General features: G+C 46.3%; 3 protein-coding genes across 9 annotated transcripts in view; 1 reads left to right on the top strand and 2 right to left on the bottom strand.

The window, feature by feature from the left end:
• Positions 1-41: 41 nt before the first annotated feature.
• On the bottom strand, positions 42-13,428 carry pygb (phosphorylase, glycogen; brain). Of its 2 annotated transcripts, none has more exons than XM_084374845.1 (20): positions 13,035-13,428; positions 11,833-11,934; positions 10,894-10,972; positions 9,341-9,444; positions 9,124-9,255; positions 8,897-9,008; positions 8,053-8,135; positions 7,794-7,937; positions 7,475-7,567; positions 7,198-7,344; positions 6,930-7,093; positions 6,183-6,297; positions 5,846-5,947; positions 4,631-4,778; positions 4,050-4,108; positions 3,820-3,961; positions 2,883-3,090; positions 1,872-2,006; positions 1,558-1,624; positions 42-1,318 (listed from the first exon to the last, which is right to left on the bottom strand). In XM_084374845.1, exons 1-20 carry the CDS (start codon positions 13,275-13,277, stop codon positions 1,154-1,156), a joined length of 2,544 nt encoding a protein of 847 aa, XP_084230971.1. In that variant the 5' UTR covers positions 13,278-13,428; the 3' UTR covers positions 42-1,153. The 2 variants fall into 2 exon arrangements, with proteins under 2 accessions (XP_084230971.1, XP_084230972.1); XM_084374846.1 differs by lacking the exon at positions 13,035-13,428 and adding an exon at positions 12,046-12,111.
• Positions 13,429-14,356: 928 nt separating this feature from the next.
• LOC311270364 (barrier-to-autointegration factor-like protein) lies at positions 14,357-15,907 on the top strand. 4 transcript variants are annotated; one of them, XM_084375186.1, is made up of 4 exons: positions 14,357-14,452; positions 14,614-14,659; positions 15,140-15,266; positions 15,499-15,907. In XM_084375186.1, exons 3-4 carry the CDS (start codon positions 15,141-15,143, stop codon positions 15,643-15,645), a joined length of 273 nt encoding a protein of 90 aa, XP_084231312.1. In that variant the 5' UTR covers positions 14,357-14,452; positions 14,614-14,659; position 15,140; the 3' UTR covers positions 15,646-15,907. The 4 variants fall into 4 exon arrangements, with proteins under 4 accessions (XP_084231312.1, XP_084231310.1, XP_084231313.1 ...); XM_084375184.1 differs by having other exon boundaries at positions 14,359-14,452; positions 15,137-15,266; XM_084375187.1 differs by having other exon boundaries at positions 14,378-14,482.
• Positions 15,908-17,125: 1,218 nt separating this feature from the next.
• Positions 17,126-21,961, bottom strand: part of entpd6 (ectonucleoside triphosphate diphosphohydrolase 6) — a 20,593-nt gene continuing 15,757 nt past the window's right edge. For all 3 annotated transcript variants that reach the window (XM_084376331.1, XM_084376333.1, XM_084376332.1), the window contains 6 exons: positions 21,887-21,961; positions 21,651-21,791; positions 19,668-19,724; positions 19,282-19,394; positions 17,447-19,086; positions 17,126-17,314 (listed from right to left, as the gene is read on the bottom strand). The exon at positions 21,887-21,961 is cut by the window's right edge and continues 27 nt beyond it. In XM_084376331.1, the coding sequence (XP_084232457.1) occupies positions 19,003-19,086; positions 19,282-19,394; positions 19,668-19,724; positions 21,651-21,791; positions 21,887-21,961 (470 nt within the window). In that variant the 3' untranslated portion in view covers positions 17,126-17,314; positions 17,447-19,002. The remainder of the gene's footprint in view (positions 17,315-17,446; positions 19,087-19,281; positions 19,395-19,667; positions 19,725-21,650; positions 21,792-21,886) is intronic.

Below are 21,961 nucleotides of genomic sequence, written 5' to 3'. Positions count from 1 at the left end.
ATTTTACAGTAAAACTTTATGAAACACGAGTGACGAACACGTTACGAGTGCAGCAGAAGTTTATTATCAGAAACAGACCCGAGTGTCGATACAGTACTTCATCTGACCCAAGCTTTGTAGTTTGAGTCAGGCGGACATTAATGTTGAGTAAACATTGTGAATGGACTACTTTACCCATAAGACACCTGTGACGTCACACTGAGGCTTTTGTCGCGTTCACGCCGCGTCAGATTTAATGTAATAATCCGTCTCAGACTTCACGTCAACATTGTCTTTTCAAAAAGGAAAGTGAGAGAAAAAAAACTTGCTGTCCGACAACGACGACACCGAGCCGTGTTGTGATTCACACTTTACAGTCTGAGATCTGAATTGTTCCGCTAACCTGACGTGACGTGAACGCGGCGTTAGCGCCGTCAGCTGTACGACCGAAGCTATAAAGTGCAGGAAAAACACCATAATCCCAAATTGCTACAAAAATATCTGCATCTGAAAATAAATGTTAACGTGCAGAAAGTGGAAGGAAAGTTTCAGTTCTGCTGAAACAGTCGAAGTAAAAGGAACAAAAAGTGTTCGTCTTGTTTCAGGAACCAAACGACAGGATGCTAACGGCATGATTCATCTGTTAGCTCCAACATTAGCATGCTAACTCAGAGCTACAGGGGGACGATGGCGCTGAGCACGCTGCCACCTGCTGTATCTGGGCAGAGACGTTGAAAGCAGTTCGGCGTCATTATCAGCGATAACTCAGACCGATGTGATATCTAACTGATAAAATAAATGATCTGTCTCGTGCATCACTCGTTCAGTGACCTGTTGAAGGATAAACTCACCGACTCGTCAGAGAAACTCAGAAGGTTAAACTTTAAACTTCACGATGAGAATTCACTTCATTAGTTTTCTTTGTCTGCAGGAGTTTAAACCGGATGAGAAAATGTTCCTGAGGACTAAATATGGACTTTATATGTTTAACTGTTAAATTTCAGAACCGTTCGACTTGTTGACGTTTCTGCTGTTAAACTGGACTTTATGTTAGTTGTTCAGAATGCTAACATGTAGCTGCTGGCTAAAAAAAGAAGTGATTCAGTTCTTCTTCTGGGTGAAAAACGCTCCGGTGTGTTCAGAGGCTCAGATACTTGACGCTGCGTCCGGCTCCTCAGTTCTGGGACTCGATCGGCGGCTCGTTGGGCGGCGGGATCTTCACGCCGGACGGTTCGACGCCCCAGATCTCGCGGGCGTACTGAGAGATGGTCCGGTCGCTGGAGAACTTTCCGGAGGCGGCGATGTTACGGATCACCATCTTGGTCCACTCTTTGGGGTTCTGAGAAGAAACAGAAGATGAAGAATTGTGTCAGAAAATATCTTTTGATTAACTACAACTACCAAGGTGCATTTCACCAACAAACACCCAGTCACAGGCTCAAGACAACACTGTAGAAACCTGATCGTTTAAATCCACTCTCTCTGATTCAGGATCAATCCGACTGTTTCTTCTCCATAGCACCAGCAGCTGAGGCTCATGGGTATTGTAGTATTTAGAAACAAAGAGGAAAACTTCACCTTGTAGAGTTCACTGACTCTCTCCTGACATCTGACGTAGGCTTCAAAATCTGCAAACACCTTGAACCTGAAACAGATTTACATCATGAGAAGATTAAATACTGAGATTAGACACAAACACCGTCTGCAGCTGTTTAAGATGCATTTTGATGCAGATGGCTAACAGTTTCCCTCTGCTTCCAGTCTTTGTGCTAAGCTAGGCTAACCACGTCCCGACACACAGGAGTGGAGCTGGAACATCAGATGACGGTGAACGTTGTGTTTGTCGTCAGAAAAGAAACAAACTCATTTAAAATGAAGCCGCTGTCGTCTACCTGTCGTGGTCCAGCAACATGCGGGTCAGGTCTTTGAAGAGTTCTGGCTCTGCTGGACTGAAGAAGCCGGCCTGGATCTGATCCACTGCCAGTTTCAGCTCCGGCAAACGCTCGTAGAACTCTCTGGCGTTGTAGCTGCAGGAGGTAAACAGGAAGTGATGTCATCAGGTCACGCAGCTCAGGGGGTTAGTCGGCTGCTAAAAGTCATCTCAACTCTCCTGTTCCAGTGTTTGTAGTGCAACTATGATCATGTTTTACATTTATTTATTTGTGTTTATTTGTAATTAAGTTCATATTTTCAGTTCAATATTCTGAAGTTTCCTGTTTTTTTTAAATTGTTCAAATAAAGACAGAAAAAATAATAAACCAGATTTACGTTAACTTCTGTTTGTGATAAAAATCCTCGATATAATTAAAAATTTAAAACACGCACACGTTTTAAAACGAGAAAAGATTTTTTAAAAACAAACATAAATAAATTAAACTGCAGTCGAGGATAAATCAACAGCTGGACATAACAAATACTGAACTGTAAAGTTCATCAGTTTAAATTATTGATCGGATATTGATGACAGTTTATTGGTCAGAAAGACTCTGAAACTGATGCGAGATCATCTAGAGGGAAGAGGTCTCACTCTGCTGGAGTTGTCGGGCTACAGAGATAATCAGTTGTACAGTGGTGATTTAGAGTGGAGCATCTGTACTCACAGATGATCTTTGAGTTCTGACCTGCGTTTCACTGAAGGATCAATAATTATCAGCTGATCAGAGCTGCAGCCTCGGAGGATTTGATCCCTTCAAGTGACTTTTTTAAGCAAACGTGCCGTTTTTTCCTGATTCCAACACGATGGTGGTGAACTGAACCTTTAAGATATCTTCGACATTTTATGGATTAAAGGACTAAATCAATAAACAGAAAATACTGAGCAGGTGAATCCTGGAAGAACTGATGATGTCAACGTGTCCCTGAAGATGTTTGCTCAGACAGGAAGTAATGTAACGCGTCCTCACCCCTTCCTGTCCACCTCCTCCACGTCGGTCACCGTCATGCCGAAGATGAACATGTTCTCCTCCCCGGCCTCCTCGGCCATTTCCACCGTCGCTCCGTCCATCGTCCCGACCGTCAGAGCGCCGTTCAGCATGAACTTCATGTTTCCTGTTCCCGACGCCTCCGTCCCCGCCGTGGAGATCTGCTCTGATAGGTCGGCTGCTGGGATCACTGGAGGCACACACACACACACACACACACACACACACACACACACACACACACACACACACACACACACACACACACACACACACACACACACACACACACACACACACACACACACACACACACACACACACACAGTTAATAACCTTTATTGATCCACAATAGTCTGATTTCAGTCACAGCTCTGATCAGCTGACTCAGTAAAAAAACCTCCTTCCTCCTGCTCCTCCTGACTCCTCCCCTTCCTCCTGCTCCTCCTCCTCCTCCTCCTCCTCTCTCCTCCCTCCTCCCCTTCCTCCTGCTGCTCCTCCTCCTCCCTCCTCCCCTTCCTCCTGCTGCTCCTCTCTCCTCCCTCCTCCCCTTCCTCCTGCTGCTCCTCCTCCTCCTCCTCCCCTTCCTCCCTCCTCTCCTTCCTTCCTTCCTCCCTCCTCTCCTCACTCCTCCCTCCTCCCCTTCCTCCTGCTCCTCCTCCTCTCTCCTCCCTCCTCCCCTTCCTCCTCCTCCTGCTCCTCCTCCTCTTCCTCCTGACTCCTCCCCGTCCTCCTGCTCCTCCTCCTCTTCCTCCTCCTGCTCCTCCTGCTCCTCCTCCTGCTCCTCCTCCTCTTCCTCCTCCTGCTCCTCCTCCTCTTCCTCCTCCTCCTGCTCCTCCTCCTGCTCCTCCTCCCGCTCCTCCTCTCTCCTCCCCCTCCTCCTCCTGCTCCCCTTCCTCCTGCTCCTCCTGCTCCTCACCTCTCTCAGCCAGAGACACTCTGTAGTTTTGGAGGAAGATCACTTTCAGCTTGTCTCCCACGGACGGGTCGTTATTGATCACCTGACCGATGGAGGTGATCAGTTTGATGATCAGTTTGGCCATGTGGTACCCAGGAGCCGCCTGCAGGGGGAGACACTGCTCAACTCACGTCCATCTACAGCCACTTTATAGATTGATGTATTGATTACTGATCAGTAGAGAGATGAACCTTTCCTCCAATCATCACCGTCCGGGGAACAGACTCTCTGCCGGGCTCCAGTTTGATTCCTGAAAACACACCAGGTTCATTTATATTCTTATTGTTTACGTCACAATAAACTTCAACTAATCACACAAATAAAGAAACAAAAGTATTTTAAATGATAACTTCAAATAAAATACATGTATACAAAAAATACACACACACATATATATATATACATATACATATATATATACATATATGCACATATATATGTATATATATATGTGCATATATATACACATATATGTACATATATATACACATATATATACACACACACATATATATATATATATATATATACACATATATATATATATATATATATATATATATATATATATATATATATATATATATATATATATATATATATATATATATATATACACATATATATATATATATATATACACATATATATATATATATATATATATATATAAACATTTGGATTTTACAGTTTTTAGTTTAGGTTCTTGTCTCTTCCTGCTTCTTAATTTTGTGTTTGACTGCAGAGCGCGGCAGCAGCTGGTTGGTCTTACGGTTGTAGAGCGTGATGGCGTGCAGGCAGGTGAGCAGCTGCCTCTTGTACTCGTGGATCCTCTTCACCTGCACATCAAAGATGGAGTCCGGGTTCACCTTCACCTGAGTCTGCTCCTGCAGGAAGGAGGCGAACTTCAGCTTGTTCTCCTGAGGACAGAGACACAGACGGGTCAGACAGACAGACAGACAGAGACACAGACGGGTCAGACAGAGACACAGACGGGTCAGACAGACAGACAGACAGAGACACAGACGGGTCAGACAGAGACACAGACAGACAGACAGAGACACAGACGGGTCAGACAGAGACACAGACAGTCAGACAGAGACACAGACGGGTCAGACAGAGACACAGACGGGTCAGACAGACAGACACAGTAAAGGGGATCCAGGCAGACTAGATCCAGGTCATAGAGGTTGAAACCACAAGCCAGCGAAGCCTCAAATGCCAGAGAAAGGCTTTTTATATTCCACACAACAATGAAAACACAGGCAACAGCACAGCCTCGCACCAGGCTACTTCCTCTCAGAGACCCAGGGGGCTGAATGAAGCTGAATGAATATGGCAGCATGCTCAGCCCAGTTGGGGCAAACCATTAATGAGGGGGAACACCAAAACCACAATGGTCCACAGCTGCAATCATACACATGAATATCCCCCAGAATAAACAATACAAACTCACACTCACACAATATTTCACCTGTCAACACAAAACCTCTGCATGATAATCACCCAAACCAACTAACACCCCTGAGCGCCCTGGGACGCTCAGGGGTGCTAGTTGTTAGTAGCGTGTAGTGAGGTTGGGTGCCTCACCACACGGCAGGATGATAGAAAGGAGTGAAAACGGTCACAGGGGAGTTGTGGGTGTGGCGAGTGCGCGCCGCAGCGTGTTCCCGACACGGTGCACGGCTCACGCCACCCACGTTAACGCAGCATGGCACGCTACCCACATATCATAAACATACACATCAAAATAACATATTCATAGAGTCTTAGAATAATATGTGTATGTGTGTGTGTGTGTGTGTGTGTGTGTGTGTACAAATGTCCGAGCCAAGTCTCTCTTCGCTCCCTCGTGGGCCACAACACACACTGGTGTTCACCCGAGGAGACCTTCTCACACACAGACAGACGGACAGACAGACAGACAGACACACACACACAGACACACACAGACAGACACACACAGACAGACAGAGGTGTGTCTCACCTGTTTGACTTTGGCCACGTCTCTGATGAACTCGTCGTCGTTGACAAACTGCAGGACGTTCTTCAGCTGATGAAGATCAGTGAGGAAGTCGTCTCCGATCCTCTGCAGGAGCAACAGCTTCATTAACACAAACTGGACGACTATTAATTATTGATCACTTATTGATTAATTATTAGAATAAAACACATTAAATAGTTCCAGTTTCTCAGTTGAGACAACCTGATGTGTTCACTGGCAGACGCAGCAGGTGTGTGTGTGTGTGTGTGTGTGTGTGTGTGTGTGTGTGTGTGTGTGTGTGTGTGTGTGTGTGTGTGTGTGTGTGTGTGTGTGTGTGTACCTCAGCAATGATGTCAGCGAGGCCGGGGTTACACAGCAGCAGCCAGCGGCGAGGAGTGATGCCGTTTGTTTTATTCTGAAACTTGTGAGGATCGACGTCGTGGAAATCTTTGAACCTGCAGCAGAAATTCAACATTCATATAAAACAAACATCAAACTACCGTCAGTCTGAGACCGTCCGTCTGAGACCGTCCGTCTGAGACCGTCCGTCTGCGACCGTCCGTCTGCGACCGTCAGTCTGAGACCGTCCGTCTGAGACCGTCCGTCTGAGACCGTCAGTCTGAGACCGTCAGTCTGAGACCGTCCGTCTGAGACCGTCAGTCTGAGACCGTCCGTCTGTGACCGTCAGTCTGAGACCGTCCGTCTGTGACCGTCCGTCTGTGACCGTCAGTCTGAGACCGTCCGTCTGTGACCGTCAGTCTGTGACCGTCCGTCTGAGACCGTCCGTCTGTGACCGTCAGTCTGAGACCGTCAGTCTGAGACCGTCAGTCTGTGACCGTCAGTCAGTCTGAGACCGTCCGTCTGTGACCGTCAGTCTGAGACCGTCCGTCTGAGACCGTCCGTCTGAGACCGTCAGTCTGAGACCGTCCGTCTGTGACCGTCAGTCTGAGACCGTCCGTCTGAGACCGTCAGTCTGAGACCATCAGTCTGTGACCGTCAGTCTGTGACTGTCAGTCTGTGACCGTCAGTCTGAGACCGTCCGTCTCAGACCGTCCGTCTGTGCTCTGATCGGTCGTCTCTGACTCACACGCTGCTCTTCACGATGTCAGAGTGAATCTGAGCGACGCCGTTGACGGCGTGCGAGCCGACGACACACAGGTGAGCCATGTTGATCCTCTTCGGCTCACCCTCCTCGATCAGAGACATCCGCCGCAGACGATCTGTGTCGCCAGGAAACATGCCCGCTATCCTCTGAGACACAGTACAAATACTTCAACTGAGTACAAATACTTCAACTGAGTACTAATACACAGACAGAGTACAATGTCAGTAGAGTCAGTAGGAGGCGGTCTTACGTCCAGGTGTCTCTGGTTGATGTCGTAGATGATCAGCAGGTGTTGAGGCAGCAGCTGTTCGAACATGAACACGGGCCAGCGCTCCAACGCCTCCGGCAGCACCGTGTGGTTGGTGTACGCACACGTACGACAGGTGATGTCCCACGCCTGCACACACGCACACGCACACACACACACACACACACACACACACACACACAGATGTAAGTATTTCTTTACTGCACTACAGTAGAAGTACTACAACATAAAGTAATCTGTTACAGTAAAAGTCCTGCACCTTGTCCCAGTCCAGCTTCTCGATGTCCACCAGGATCCTCATCAGTTCAGGGATCGCCAGAGCCGGGTGGGTGTCATTCAGCTGGATCGCCACCTGACGGACAGGAAGGAGTCACCACCACCACAGAAGAAGAAACGTTTAGTCTGGCTGCTTCAGAGGACGTGATCTTTACGGACAGGACATTATGTTAAAACTACAGTATCGACCTCTGAGAGGAAGTAAAAGTATAAAGTAGCAGAAAATGGTTCCTGTGATTTGTACCAAAGTACAGTACTTGAGTAAATGTACTCAGTTACACTGTGTCAGCTGTTTTTCTCACCTTGTCAGGAAACGTGTCGAAGCAGGTCCTCACCGGGTCTCTGCAGCCGAACTTGGAGGATTTGAACCTGCGGATGATGTCCTGCAGCGTCGCCGCCACCACGAAGTACTCCTGCTTCAGACGCAGCTCCTTCCCCTCGAAGAACTGCAAACACATTCTGTATCATCAGCAGCAGAACCAGATCCAAATACACCCGAGCCAAAACATCTACAGAGTAACAGAAAATACTCAAGTACAAGTACCTCAGAGCTGTACTCACGTTGTCGTTGGGGTAGAGGACTCTGGAGATGTTCTCCGCCAAGTTTCTGTCCAGAACAGCTTCAATATAATCTCCAACATTAACTGTGAGACACAAACACAGAGTCAGAACCAGAGTCAGAACCAGAACCAGAACTCAGGATCCTGAATCACAGACCAGGTCCAACTGGCTCTGGTTCTACTTGAGTCACCTGAGCTCATCAGTAACATGAAGCTGGTTATTAACCGGCTCATTAACTCAAGAACCAAACACACACTGTAAGAAATAAAACATCACATCATACCTCGTTTACAACCGTTACATTTAGGATGTTTACGTGTGAAAACACTGACAGTACCTTTAAATACAGTCCAACATGTTCTGATACCAATCAGGCTTCAAACTGATGATTTTATGTAACAATCTTGTTTAATAAATATTTGATGTCAAAATCCTGTAAAACTGTAATTCACTGCCCAACATCAGTATCTTTGTATCTAGTGTCATAATATTATTACTGTCACTGTATTAGATTTGTGACTTAAGTGTTTTTATGTGTGAAAAACTTCAGACGTGTAAATTTACAGTGAACGAAGCTGTGAAACAAACAAAGAACGACTCAGTTTGTTGTTGTAGTTTCTCTCAGCTGCCAGCAGGAGGCACCAAACAGTCAGATCACTGATCTGTGATTGGATGTTTGTTTTCTATGTAAATAAACATGTTGAGTCACAGCTGCTGGAGGAGGAGGAGGAGGAGGAGCAGAAGAAGAAGAAGAAGAAGAAGAAGAAGAAGCAGAAGAAGAAGAAGAAGAAGAAGAAGAAGAAGAAGAAGAAGAAGAAGAAGCAGAAGAAGAAGAGTCGCTCACAGTTCTGCAGTTTGAAGTCGTTGGGAGCTTTAGCCGACCACAGTCTCATCGTGTTCACAGTGTTGTTATGGTAACCAGGGACGGGAGTGTCATAGGGCATCGCCAACACCACCTGAGTACACATCAGAGTACAAGTACTCAGAAATACTCTGTTACTTGTTTGTGTATAAAATCAGCTGGTGGTATTGGTCCTGTTGATGGTTCTGTTGGTACTGGTCGTGTCTCACCTGCGTGTCGACCCACTTCACTCCGCTCTCTGTTTTCTCCACTCGGCCGTAGAAGTGAACCGGCAGCATGTACTCCGGTCTCGCCTTCTCCCAGGGGTTCCCGTACCTCAGCCAATCATCTGCCTCCTCCACCTGAGGGGGTGGAGCAACACGTCACCCTATCACACACCTCCAGAACACCTGCTGCGTGTGTGTGTGTGTGCGTGCGTGCGTGTACCTGCCACCCGCTGCTGATCTTCTGGTTGAAGATACCGAACTCGTAGCGGATACCGTAACCGTACGCCGCCAGACCGAGAGTCGCCATGGAGTCCAGGAAACACGCTGCGGCGGAGACGAGACGGAGAGTGAGACAGTGAGTGAGACAGTGAGTGAGACGGAGAGTGAGACAGTGAGTGAGACGGAGAGTGAGACGGTGAGTGAGACAGTGAGTGAGACGGTGAGTGAGACGGAGAGTGGGACAGTGAGTGAGACGGAGAGTGAGACAGTGAGTGAGACGGAGAGTGGGACAGTGAGTGAGACAGTGAGTGAGACGGAGAGTGAGACGGAGAGTGAGACAGTGAGTGAGACGGAGAGTGGGACAGTGAGTGAGACAATGAGTGAGACAGTGAGTGAGACGGAGAGTGAGACAGTGAGTGAGACGGAGAGTGAGACGGTGAGTGAGACGGAGAGTGAGACGGAGAGTGAGACAGTGAGTGAGACAGTGAGTGAGACAGTGAGTGAGACGGAGAGTGGGACAGTGAGTGAGACGGAGAGTGAGACAGTGAGTGAGACGGAGAGTGGGACAGTGAGTGAGACGGAGAGTGAGACAGTGAGTGAGACGGAGAGTGAGACAGTGAGTGAGACAGTGAGTGAGACAGTGAGTGAGACGGAGAGTGGGACAGTGAGTGAGACGGAGAGTGAGACAGTGAGTGAGACGGAGAGTGGGACAGTGAGTGAGACAGTGAGTGAGACGGAGAGTGAGACAGTGAGTGAGACAGTGAGTGAGACGGAGAGTGGGACAGTGAGTGAGACAATGAGTGAGACAGTGAGGACATTTTCAGTAAACGAGGACGTTTTGAGACAGAAACATTTTTATAAAGTGACAACATTTTTGGAAAATGGCAGAAAATTGAGAAATTGATTACTTTTTTATATATATTTAGAAAATGATGGTAATTTTAAAAAGTATCAACTTATTCAGGATGTTTAGAGTGTGAGGAGGGTTGTTTTTGTTTTCTTCTGAATGGCAGGTGATGGTCTGAGGCCTGATTGGATCAGTTTCATCAGCAGCTGCAGGAAGTTTCCTGTTTAAATTAAGATCTGAGCAGGAAACAGGAAGTGGACGTTCAGGACGAGTCGCTCAAAAAACTAACTAAACCTGATTTCCAACATGAACTAATAATCACTTCCTTCATTCCTGTGACTGCGTTTCATTTCTGAACCAATTCACTCTAAACTTTATCAAATATTCCTAAAATGCATCTGTTCACGTCTCAGTACAGGTGCTCCAGATATTCATGATCCTCCAGCTGAACTGAGCCACAGAGATTCAGTAAATCTCAGAGCTGCAGCTGCTGATCCTCCATGAACTCTGGCAGATAATCAAGGGGATATTAAAAGTGACAGTTATTTGAATTGAGTTTGGTTCACTAGGCCCACTTCTCTCCTAAGAGAACTGGGTCATGGAGAAAATCAAACCAAACTCCAGTTAAAGATATGATGATTTATTGTTGCCTTGACGATCAGTAACTGTGTCCAACTGAGAAACAAAACTTTAGCTGTGTGAGAAACCTGCGAGTCGTCCCAGTCCTCCGTTTCCCAGACCAGCGTCCTCCTCGATTTCCTCCAACTCCTCCATGTCCAAACCCAACTACACACACACACAGACAGACAGACAGACAGACAGACACACACACACACACACACACCTCTTATCAGTGTGTTTTGCGTCGACTTCCTGATTTCAGTGAAACTATGAGGAAGTTGAAACTTTCAGCAGAGTTAAAAACTGAAAGAGTGAAAACAGCTTCGTTTTATTTAAATGTTAGAATCAGTTCACACATTTCAAAATAAAAGCTGAGAGCAGCTGATGTCCTCCCACTTCGTCTGACGCAGTTGTGGCTTCTTGTACTCTGTCGACTCTTTTCAGAGTCACATTTATCTTATAAACAAGTAAATGTGATATTTTATGACACATTTCTGAAACATGCTCACAATGTTTCATGACATCAGTCCAGGGACCTGCTTCATGTAGCATTAGCATCCTTCAGTTTACAGCTAGTCGAGCATTAACACCTGAAGCTCCAGCTGCTTTTTTTAGTTTTTCAGAGGAACAAACTCACTAATTTATGGAGCATTTTATTTATTCTTAAAACATTTACATGTCCATAAAATTTCTGCGATAATCTAATTAATCAGAATTCTGCAGCTGAACTGAAAACAGGGACTCAGTAAATGTTTGTAAAAAGTTGCAGCTCTTTAAATCACCAAGTTGTTAAAATGATCAGGTTTTGAATGGGGTTTGGTCCAGTTTCCCACCACACAAGACCAAATACTGATTGTCGTGTTGATATTTACACATTCATTTGATATTTTGCACAATTTATTGAACAAAGTTTGACGTGTTGAACATATTCGAGGGTTCAGACCCCAAATCCTCCGTCTTCACCTCTGCTGCTGCAGACACATCTGTGGCTCTAACCTGTGATGATGCGACAGGTGTGTCGTTACCTGGTAGATGGCCTCGTCACAGGCGTTCTGCAGGCCCAGGTTGATCATGGTGTTCTGCAGTGTTCTGCCCATGTAGAACTCCAGAGACAGATAATAAACCCGCTGAGGACAAACATTCACACACTGTTAGCTCCAATTTACAAAACTTAAATTAAAAAAAAATCAAAGTCTTTATTATATTTTGGTTTTTATGCTGCAGATTTCTGAATTAACTTCATCAGGTGGACAGAAACACTCTGGAGGTCAGCAGGTGATGGTCTGAGGCCTGATTGGATCAGTTTCATCAGCAGCTGCAGGAAGTTTCCTGTTTAAATTAAGATCTGAGCAGGAAACAGGAAGTGGACGTTCAGGACGAGTCGATCAAAAAACAAACTAAACCTGATTTCCAACATGAACTAATAATCACTTCCTTCATTCCTGTGACCGCGTTTCATTTCTGAACCAATTCACTCTAAACTTTATCAAATATTCCTAAAATGCATCTGTTCACGTCTCAGTACAGGTGCTCCAGATATTCATGATCCTCCAGCTGAACTGAGCCACAGAGATTCAGTAAATCTCAGAGCTGCAGCTGCTGATCCTCCATGAACTCTGGCAGATAATCAAGGGGATATTTAAAGTGACAGTTATTTGAATTGAGTTTGGTTCACTTTCTCCTCGTGCAACTCTGTCATGGAGAAGGTGAAGCCAGAATAAACTTGATAAAAGTCTTAATATGTTAAACTGACTGATGATGACTGAACACATCTCTCATAATAAAAGACCTGGGGGCAGTAAACCAAACCAAACTCCTATTAAAAATATGACGATTCATTGTTGTAGTGATTAATGAATGTGTGCAACAAAGAAAGCAATACTTGAGATTATTTTTAGATAAATATCATCTTCTGTTGATATCGGTTTATAATAATACAGTAAACATGAGTTTAATAACTGGCCGCGCTGCTGTATCCGCCCCACTGCAAGTTCTGGACTGCAGGAGACAAAGTTTGAAATCTTAATTTCTAAATAAATTAAGTTCAATTCGGAGGTTAAATAGAAGCCGAATTAATGTCTGCTGTCTAATTATCTTAACAAGACATTACTTGTGTTTGTCTCCGTCTCTAAGTTTGCAGATAACCAGCGACATTTTAAAGTGACACATCTTTCAGTGGAGTTCCGGGCTTTTCTCGCAGGCTGCAGCGGGGCTCCGCGGCTCCTACCTTCGGGTCCTTCTCGTAGTAGTACTGCTGGGTGCGGATCCAGCGGCCCACCAGGTGGTCCCGGACGGTGTGGGCCAGGGCGAAGTAGTAGTCCCGGGGAGTCGCCACGTTCCGGTCCTTCACCAGCGTGAAGTGAAGGTGGCGGTTGAAACTTCGCTTGATCTCGCCGACGTCTCCGAGCCCGGCGATGCCGCGGACGCTGATCTGCTTCCGCTTCTCCTGGTCGGTGAGTGGCGCCGCCATGTTTGCACACAGAGATCCGGGAGCAGGGACGCACGGAGCGGACTGAGCGGCGAGGATGATCCCGCTGAGAGTGAGGAACACCTGGCAGGTGGAGCAGGAAGACAGCACGCGGCCCCGCCCACTCAACACTGACAGCTGCGAAGTGTTCGAGGGGGCGGGGCCTGTACGGGGCAGAGGGCGGGGTCATCTGTGGAATGTCTTACAAAGCGCGCCAAGCGGCGGAAGACGTCTCACTCTGATACTGTTTCTGAGCTGAGCTTTCCGAGACATCAACGTCAGCCAGGATTCAAAATTCAAATCTTTATTGTCACTGTTTAAAACAACAAAACAATGAAGCGTCCCTCTGAAGCTGCGTGAGACAGGAAATAGATTAAAGCAGTCATGAGACAGACAGAGTGATAGTTTTACTCTTAGCTCTAAACTGAAGAATAAAACAGACAGTGAAAGGACTGCTAACACTTTTAATCTGCAAAATACAATAAAATATTTATCCAAAATAAAGATACAAAATAGTCAGCACTCATTTATACACACACACACACACACACACACACACAGTTATCTGTGTTAGTTCCCCTAATCCCAAACAAATCCAAAATCAAAGATGATCGGTTTGATTCCACCAGGAACCACAGTACTGGACTTTAACTGAGTCCATCTGAGTTCCTCAGAAGGTTCTGGGTCTCCAGTGAAAAGGTCCAGTTCACTGTGAAACACACTGCTGTACAGAAAGTTAATGCATTTTAGAAAAAAGTGAATAACTGAAGGCAACTACTGACTCAGCTCCTCTCAGAGAGATTTTAATGAGCAAATCAACCTGAAACAAAACAAATCAGAGGAGAAACTTTCATTAAAACTTCAACAACTTGAGAAATGATTTAAATATGAAACGTGCCAGAACGATTTTAAAAAGAAAGACGAGCTGCCTCATGAGTGACATTAAATCAGAGCTGTGAACAAAACTGAATAAGACACAGCTGTGATTTTAGTTTTGATGTTTTGTACCGAGTGACTCATTATGAGCACAAACTATCTTTGACGGTCTGCGTCCTGACGTCAGGTTCAGAGCGTCAGCCAATGCGGCTGGTATTTCCGGGTTTCAGAATAAAACGCCTCCTCTCAGAAAAAACTTTTCCTCTCGGCTCCTCGGAGGTCTGCGGTGTTTCCGAGCTCAGGTGAGTCTGAGCCGCCTTCTCCCGCCGCAGGTAACCGTCACGTGCTGTTTAATGCGGTAAAAACTGCGGGTTCTTCTCGTTTCTGACGCTGTGTTGAAGTTTAAACTGGGTCTGTCTGTCTGTCTGTCTGTCTGTCTGTCTGAACCCGCCTGATCCTCCAGCACGTGAAGCCGGTCCAGTCCACCTACAGCAGGTCCAGACCAGCAGGTAAAGACTCGATCTGAACCGGGTCGTGTCGGGACCAGTACAGTCTAACATTAGCTTATTAATGTGATCTCTATAGAGCAGCTGGATTAACTGGTTTAACTGGTTTAACTGGTTTAACTGTGAGACTCCAACAGAGCTGCTAGCTACTTGTTTGTTTGTTTGTTTGTTTGTTTGATTGAATCAAAAACATGGAGAACAATTTTCCTACAAAATAAAAGCCCCATAAACGTCTCACAAAGTCGAGTAAATGTACTTAGTTACTTTCCAGCAGTGTAGGCTCCAGATCCAGTGTTTCCACTTCATGGTTCTGGTCGTTCAGCACTTTAGAATAATGTTAGCATGAAAATAAAACAACGTTAGCTTAAAACTTTTAGATGAAGCAGGAAAAGGAACAGATCCAGTTTTTCTTGTGGGAATAGTTTAAGTGAGCGATCTGTGACTCTTGTTCTGGTTCTGGTTCTGGTTCTGGTGTTCCAGCAGGATGTCCAACACGTCTCAGAAGCACAGGGACTTTGTCGGCGAGCCGATGGGAGACAAACCGGTGAAGGCTCTGGCCGGGATTGGAGAGATTCTGGGGAAGAAGCTGGAGCACCAGGGCTTCGATAAGGTGGAGAAAACCCACAAACTAATTCTGTTCTGGAGCTGAACTGGACCGCCCCCTGCAGGCTGCAGTCAGCAGACACATTCTGTTAACTCTACTTTCAGTTACCTTATATTTTTAACTTATTTTTATTCCCTCTCTCTGTCTGTCTGTCTCTGTTTCTCTGTCTGTCTCTCTGTCCCTGTCCCTCTCTCTGTCTCTGGTGTGTCTCTCTGTCTGTCTCTGTCTCTGTCTCCAGGCCTACGTTGTCCTCGGTCAGTTCCTGCTGTTGAAGAAAGACGGTGAGATGTTCACAGAGTGGCTCAAAGACACCAGTGGAGCGAACAGCCGTCAGGCGGGACTCTGCGCTCTGTGTCTGAAGGAGTGGTGTGACGCCTTCCTCTGAGACTCCGCCTCCTCGCCTGAGACCCCGCCTCTTCCTGTTCTCCCCCTGCTTGCTCACTTCCTGCCTCTGAAGCATCTCAGAGATGTTCCCTCACACCTGAAGCATCTCTGCTGCTGCTGTCAAATGTTTTCAGGTGAATCTGTTCTGGTTCCTGCTGGACGGCTGTGATGTCACAGCGACCCGACAGGTGTTCCTTTACCTGTTTATAAGCCGGGTTCTACGGGGAACGTTGACATGAATAAAGCTTTGTGTCTGAACTGTTTGTCAGCTTCTGTGTTTTTTACTTCAGTCTGATTTTGACATTTATAGGCTCTGTGGAGACTCAGTGATGAGACTCGGACTCAGTGATGAGACTCGGACTCAGTGATAGACTCAAACTCGGTGATGAGACTCAGACTCAGTGATGAGACTCGGACTCTGTGATGAGACTCAGACTCGGTGATGAGACTCAGACTCGGTGATGAGACTCGGACTCAGACTCAGTGATGAGACTCAGACTCGGCGGTGAGACTCAGACTCGGCGGTGAGACTCAGACTCGGTGATGAGACTCAGACTCAGTGATGAGACTCAGACTCGGCGATGAGACTCAGACTCGGCGATGAGACTCAGACTCGGCGATGAGACTCAGACTCAGTGATGAGACTCAGACTCGGTGATAGACTCAGACTCGGCGGTGAGACTCAGACTCAGTGATGAGACTCAGACTCGGTGATATACTCAGACTCGGCGGTGAGACTCAGACTCAGTGATGAGACTCAGACTCGGTGATGAGACTCAGACTCGGTGATGAGACTCAGACTCGGCGGTGAGACTCAGACTCGGCGATGAGACTCAGACTCGGTGATGAGACTCAGACTCAGTGATGAGACTCAGACTCGGTGATGAGACTCAGACTCAGTGATGAGACTCAGACTCAGTGGTGAGACTCGGACTCGGTGGTGAGACTCGGACTCAGTGATGAGACTCAGACTCGGTGGTGAGACTCGGACTCGGTGATAGACTCAGACTCGGTGGTGAGACTCAGACTCGGTGATAGACTCAGACTCGGTGATAGACTCAGACTCGGTGGTGAGACTCGGACTCGGTGGTGAGACTCGGACTCGGTGATAGACTCGGACTCGGTGGTGAGACTCAGACTCAGTGATAGACTCAGACTCAGTGGTGAGACTCGGACTCGGTGATAGACTCAGACTCGGTGGTGAGACTCAGACTCGGTGATAGACTCAGACTCGGTGGTGAGACTCAGACTCGGTGATAGACTCAGACTCGGTGATAGACTCAGACTCAGTGGTGAGACTCAGACTCGGCGGTGAGACTCAGACTCGGTGATAGACTCAGACTCAGTGGTGAGACTCAGACTCAGTGGTGAGACTCAGACTCAGTGATGAGACTCAGACTCGGTGATGAGACTCAGACTCAGTGATGAGACTCAGACTCGGTGATGAGACTCAGACTCAGTGATAGACTCAGACTCAGTGATGGATGCAGACTCGTCTTTATTTATCATTTGTGTTTGACAGCTGCAGAGTTCAGAAACATTCACCAACAGGAGCAGAAACGAGATCCTTCAGAGTAGAAAACAATCAGAGTTGCTGTCGATACAAATACAACATATCAAGTTTAACATCACGAGGTCAGAGATGTGAGCCCAGTGTTACTGATGATCACCTGATGATCACATGAAGATCACATGAAGATCACATGATGATCACCTGAGGATCACATGATGATCACATGATGATCACATGAAGATCACCTGAGGATCACATGATGATCACCTGATGGTCACATGATGATCACATGATGATCACATGAAGATCACATGATGATCACCTGAGGATCACATGATGATCACATGATGATCACCTGAGGATCACCTGAAGATCACATGCCGACTGAATACAAACATACGTTTGATTTCCTGTCAGATCTGAGCTTCTGGGACAGTTTGAGAGCTTCTGCCTGAAAGTTGACAGTTGACCCTTAAATCAATGACAGTGAGCAGAACGGTGACCTGAATGATCAGGTTCATGTTAATGACTAATAACATCAGTACGTCTGATATTATGTGAACATGAACGATCTGCCTCACAGATCTGAACGTTCTGTCACAAGACAAGAAAACAAACAGAAATCAGAACCGAACAGATTGAACGGGCTCATCAACATCAGCCGGAGGTGAAGCTGATGAAGCTTCATTTTAAAACGAGGTCTCTGATGTTTCTGAGGACAAAAATCTGAAACAAACTGAATATTTTTGGCACAAACATTCATCATGGTTACAAATAATCTACTGATTCAATATAAAAACATGCTGTTACCCACATCCTTTATAACAAAATATAGAAGAAGAACTTAAACATAAATGAGGATTTATAGGTGAGAGGAGCTGCTGCTGCTGACTAACTGTAGACAGCCGACAGTGTTTCCTGTGTGGAGCGTTTCCATGAGGTCACTTTGTTCAGGAAAAGAGGAAACAGAGTTTCTGGACTCGACCCGTCCTTCAGAACTTAAATATGAAGCAAAGTGCAGTTTGAGAAGCAGAGGAGCCAGCACAGCGTCTGATTGGACGGTCAGACATGATGTCATACTGTTCAGGGGCCTCATTACAGAAAAATGTCTGACTGCTCGTCTGAAGCTTCAATCATATGAAAATAATCATAAACTGTCGTCGTATGTAAAGAAAAACTTTACAGGACTTTAAACTTGATCCTTTAATCGGCACTCGTCCTGTCATGCCTGTTTCTGTGTCTGTAACCATGACAACAGCCACTGGCTAGCTTATAATGGTGGACAAGAACAGATGGGCGCTCAGTTTCAGCTAGGAGAAGGTTAGCTTGTCCAACATGCTAACATCAATGTTAGCTTCTCAAAGAGGCTAACACTGATGTTAGCGCCTCCAGCAGGCTAACGACAGTGTTAGCTTATCCAATAGTTCGGGTTGAGTAGCGTCTCAATCATGATATTTCAGTGGATTCTTCGGTTCTGTAAAGTTAAATTCTTCCTCGTGTCAGTCAGGAAACATGTTTCTGTGACACCATGTCTCTCCATGTGATCCGAAGCTGACATGTCAGACAGGAAGTTTTTGTAATGGGGCCCCAGGTGTGTGTGAAGCCTGACAGCTGCAGGTAAGGAGCAGGTACCGATGTGTCCGTCTGTCTTTGGATTGGTTCCTGAGTGACATCATCTGGGACCAGCCAATAGGAGCTGCTGCTTTTCACCGGCAGGTGTCAGGCTCCACAGAGACTAGGGGGTCGGGGTTTGGGTACTAAATGAGGTCACCACGGGTCTGAGGTCCAGGATCTCCTCAGAACATTCAGGATGTTTGTGTTCTCAAGTTTTTCACAATAAAAGTATCAGTGTCTCTTCAGGGACTCGATGTAATGAAACGTCGCTCCCAGAGCCCAGCTGGTCTCCACCTCGTTGATCGTCCTCGCCAGCTGCAACACACAAACACGACACGTCAAATCCTGGACTCTGGTCCAGACTCTGGTTTAGCGTATGGTTTAGTCTCTGGTCCAGACTCTGGTTTAGCGTATGGTTTAGTCTCTGGTCCAGACTCTGGTCCAGACTCTGGTTTAGCGTATGGTCCAGACTCTGGTCCAGACTCTGGTCCAGACTCTGGTGTTCCTCACCTTGAACTGTTTGGTAGGGGGGAATCCGAGCTCCTGCAGCAGGACTGAGATGTAGACCAGGTCCAGACACAGGAACGGACTCTGGGGAGGACTGGCAGTCAGGCCGCTGCAAACTGCAAAAACAGATGACAGATAATAGATTACAGATTACATTACCACAAACAGGAAGTCATCATTTATTTGATAACTTTGAAGGTTTTTAATAAAAAATAAGATCAGTTTATAAAATACAGTAAATTGTATAAGTAACCAAAAATACAGTAAAATAAATAAATTCAAAATTAATTGGATAAAAGATCAGTTACTGTATAAAAACACAGTTAACAGTGTGTGTGTCCTGAGTGTTGAGAGTAAAGTGCCGTTGGCAGCAGATGGCGCCGTCTCACCTCTTTTAGCTGACTCAATGTAATGTGACACTCTGATGGTTCCTCCTGTCTTCTCCTCTGAACACAGAACACATCAGAACCAGTGAAGAAGAACTGATGACAACAGTTCAGTCACACTGACCTCCTGATCACTTTATTACATATGATACACATGAAGGAGGAGGAGAAGAAGAAGAAGAAGAAGAAGAAGAAGAAGAAGAAGAAGAAGAAGAAGAAGAAGAAGAAGAAGAAGAAGAAGAAGAAGAAGAAGAAGAAGAAGAAGAAGAAGAAGAAGAAGAAGAAGAAGAAGAAGAAGAAGAAGAAGGAGGAGGAGGAGGAGGAGGAGGAGGAGGAGGAGGAGGAGGAGGAGGAGGAGGAGGAGGAGGAGGAGGAGGAGGTTTCCATGTGGTCCACTGTGATGTGATGACATTAACAGTCAGTGGCCGCGTTTCCCAGATTCGATCGTTCTTCAGGACTTAAGAAGGGTTCGGCTAAGAAGGAGCGCTAAGATGCGGGTGTTTCCCAGACGCGTTCTTCACTGCCTTCTTAGGAGAACCTGAAGATCAAGCCAAAGAAGCTTCTGAAGAAGCTCTTAGTGGGAGCTGTCCACCGCGCTGCTGCTGTGCTGAATCAATCGATGCCAGGCAGATCGATCACCCACCTCTTTATGTGTGTGTGTGTGTGTGTGTGTGTGTGTGTGCGCTGTCAGACCGGGCTGTCCAGGCAAAGAGATCCAACGGCCGTTGGATCTCCGCACGGGGCAGCCGGTACTTTGCCTGGACAGCCCGGTCTGACAGCACGTCCAGAGGGGAGAAGTGCTGACGCACGTATGCATTTATGTAAACCTTCTGGCTTCGCGCACGGCGACGCTGTTGGTTCGCAGGGAGAATGTGCTGTATTGCAGCCGTGGTTTCTCACACGCGCGGACTTTGGCAACGCAGAGTAGCAGGTGAAGCCTCTCTGGATGAGGTTCAGCTGAGTTTAATACATCTGTTCCCTTGATATCTGTGAAATGCCACAGGGTTGTTGTTTTTTTTATGTGTAGTACTATAAACTCATATATGCAGATGCTGCGGAAAACTTAAACGTGTAATTCAATAAAAAGGTTTTTTTTTCATCTACCATTTTCTTATTTTTTTTCTTGCGCCAGTGGTCCGCAGCTATGAGCGCATTTCAACACTGAGCATTGTTTTATTATTTCGCAAAGTGGAGGATATAAATTTCCCTGACGCGGCTTGATCACTGAGCATTCGGTCACTAAGAAGGCTGTTAAGAGTGGGTCAGCTCGATCTTACACTTCCTTCTTAGTGAAAGATCTTCTTAAGCTAAGAGCGACTCTGGGAAACGCATCCTTCTTTCACAGCGTTCTTAAGAGCGCTCCTAAGAAGATCTTAGCACTTAAGAGCTTCTTAACGAATCTGGGAAACGCGGCCAGTGTCAGCTGCATGATGTCTGTGTGAACTGATCCATTGAACCAGTCACCTCAACAGCACCAGACTCCATTAACAAATGTAGTGACTTTAAGAGTTGTTGAGTTGGAGACACTTTATAAACTGTGTGAAACTCTGTCTCTGACTCATTCTGACTTATTTGTTCCTTCTTGTAAATTCAGCAAATGTTCTACATGAACTTCTTTCTTTGAGTAGAAACATGGAGTCTGTTTGTCTGTGGCATCACATCACAGGTGGTCACTCAGGTGAGTGTCAGGTCTGAACAGCTCTGCAGACAGCCAGTCAGTGCGTAAACAAGTTGCCATGGTTACTTAATTCACCCAACATCAATGACAGCTCACTGTTAGCGTTAAAAACAACACAGGACAAGCTCTTTGATTGGCTGTTGGTGAAATGCACCCTGGGAGTCGTAGTTGAATTCCATCTCCACTGGCTTCTTGTAGTTTTCAGATATTTCCCACACAGTGAATCAACAGAGGAGTTTCATGGACGTCAGACTTGAGGACAGGAGACTGAAGCGTGCAGGTTGTTAGCATTAGCTTTAGCTTCCTACCGATGACCCCGAGGTCGACAGCTCGGTCGTAGTAGTAGGAGAAGGCGTAGAAATCCATGTCTGCCGCTTCAGGCGCCTTCGTCACCTTCCTGTACAGAATCTTCTCCACTTTGGTCAGACACGCCTCGTAAACAGGCTCCCCTGAAACACACACACAGCTCCAAGGTTCCTACACACTCCCACTGCATGATGGGAAAATAATAAATCAACCAATGAAATCATTGAGTGGAGCTCACCTGCCTTCTGCCCCTTCACAGTGTAGACGACGTCAGCGTGCTCCCAGCTGCCCGAGTACTCTGGAGCAAGACAGG

The sequence above is a fragment of the Pagrus pagrus genome (genome assembly GCF_965226575.1).
Source record: "Pagrus pagrus genome assembly, chromosome: 15".
Classification (NCBI taxonomy): Eukaryota; Metazoa; Chordata; class Actinopteri; order Spariformes; family Sparidae; genus Pagrus; species Pagrus pagrus.
This window is presented reverse-complemented; position numbering and strand designations above follow the sequence as displayed.

Excerpts from the sequence above, each read along its gene's own strand:
- pygb (XM_084374845.1), bottom strand. The coding sequence starts at position 13,277 with ATGGCGGCGCCACTCACCGACCAGGAGAAGCGGAAGCAGATCAGCGTC. Across the intron at positions 8,136-8,896 it reads CGACTTCAAACTGCAGAACT|TTAATGTTGGAGATTATATT; the intron begins GTGAGCGACTCT and ends TGTGTCTCACAG. Across the intron at positions 3,091-3,819 it reads AGTGTCTCTGGCTGAGAGAG|TGATCCCAGCAGCCGACCTA; the intron begins GTGAGGAGCAGG and ends GTGTGCCTCCAG.
- LOC311270364 (XM_084375186.1), top strand. The coding sequence starts at position 15,141 with ATGTCCAACACGTCTCAGAAGCACAGGGACTTTGTCGGCGAGCCGATG. Across the intron at positions 15,267-15,498 it reads AGCACCAGGGCTTCGATAAG|GCCTACGTTGTCCTCGGTCA; the intron begins GTGGAGAAAACC and ends CTCTGTCTCCAG.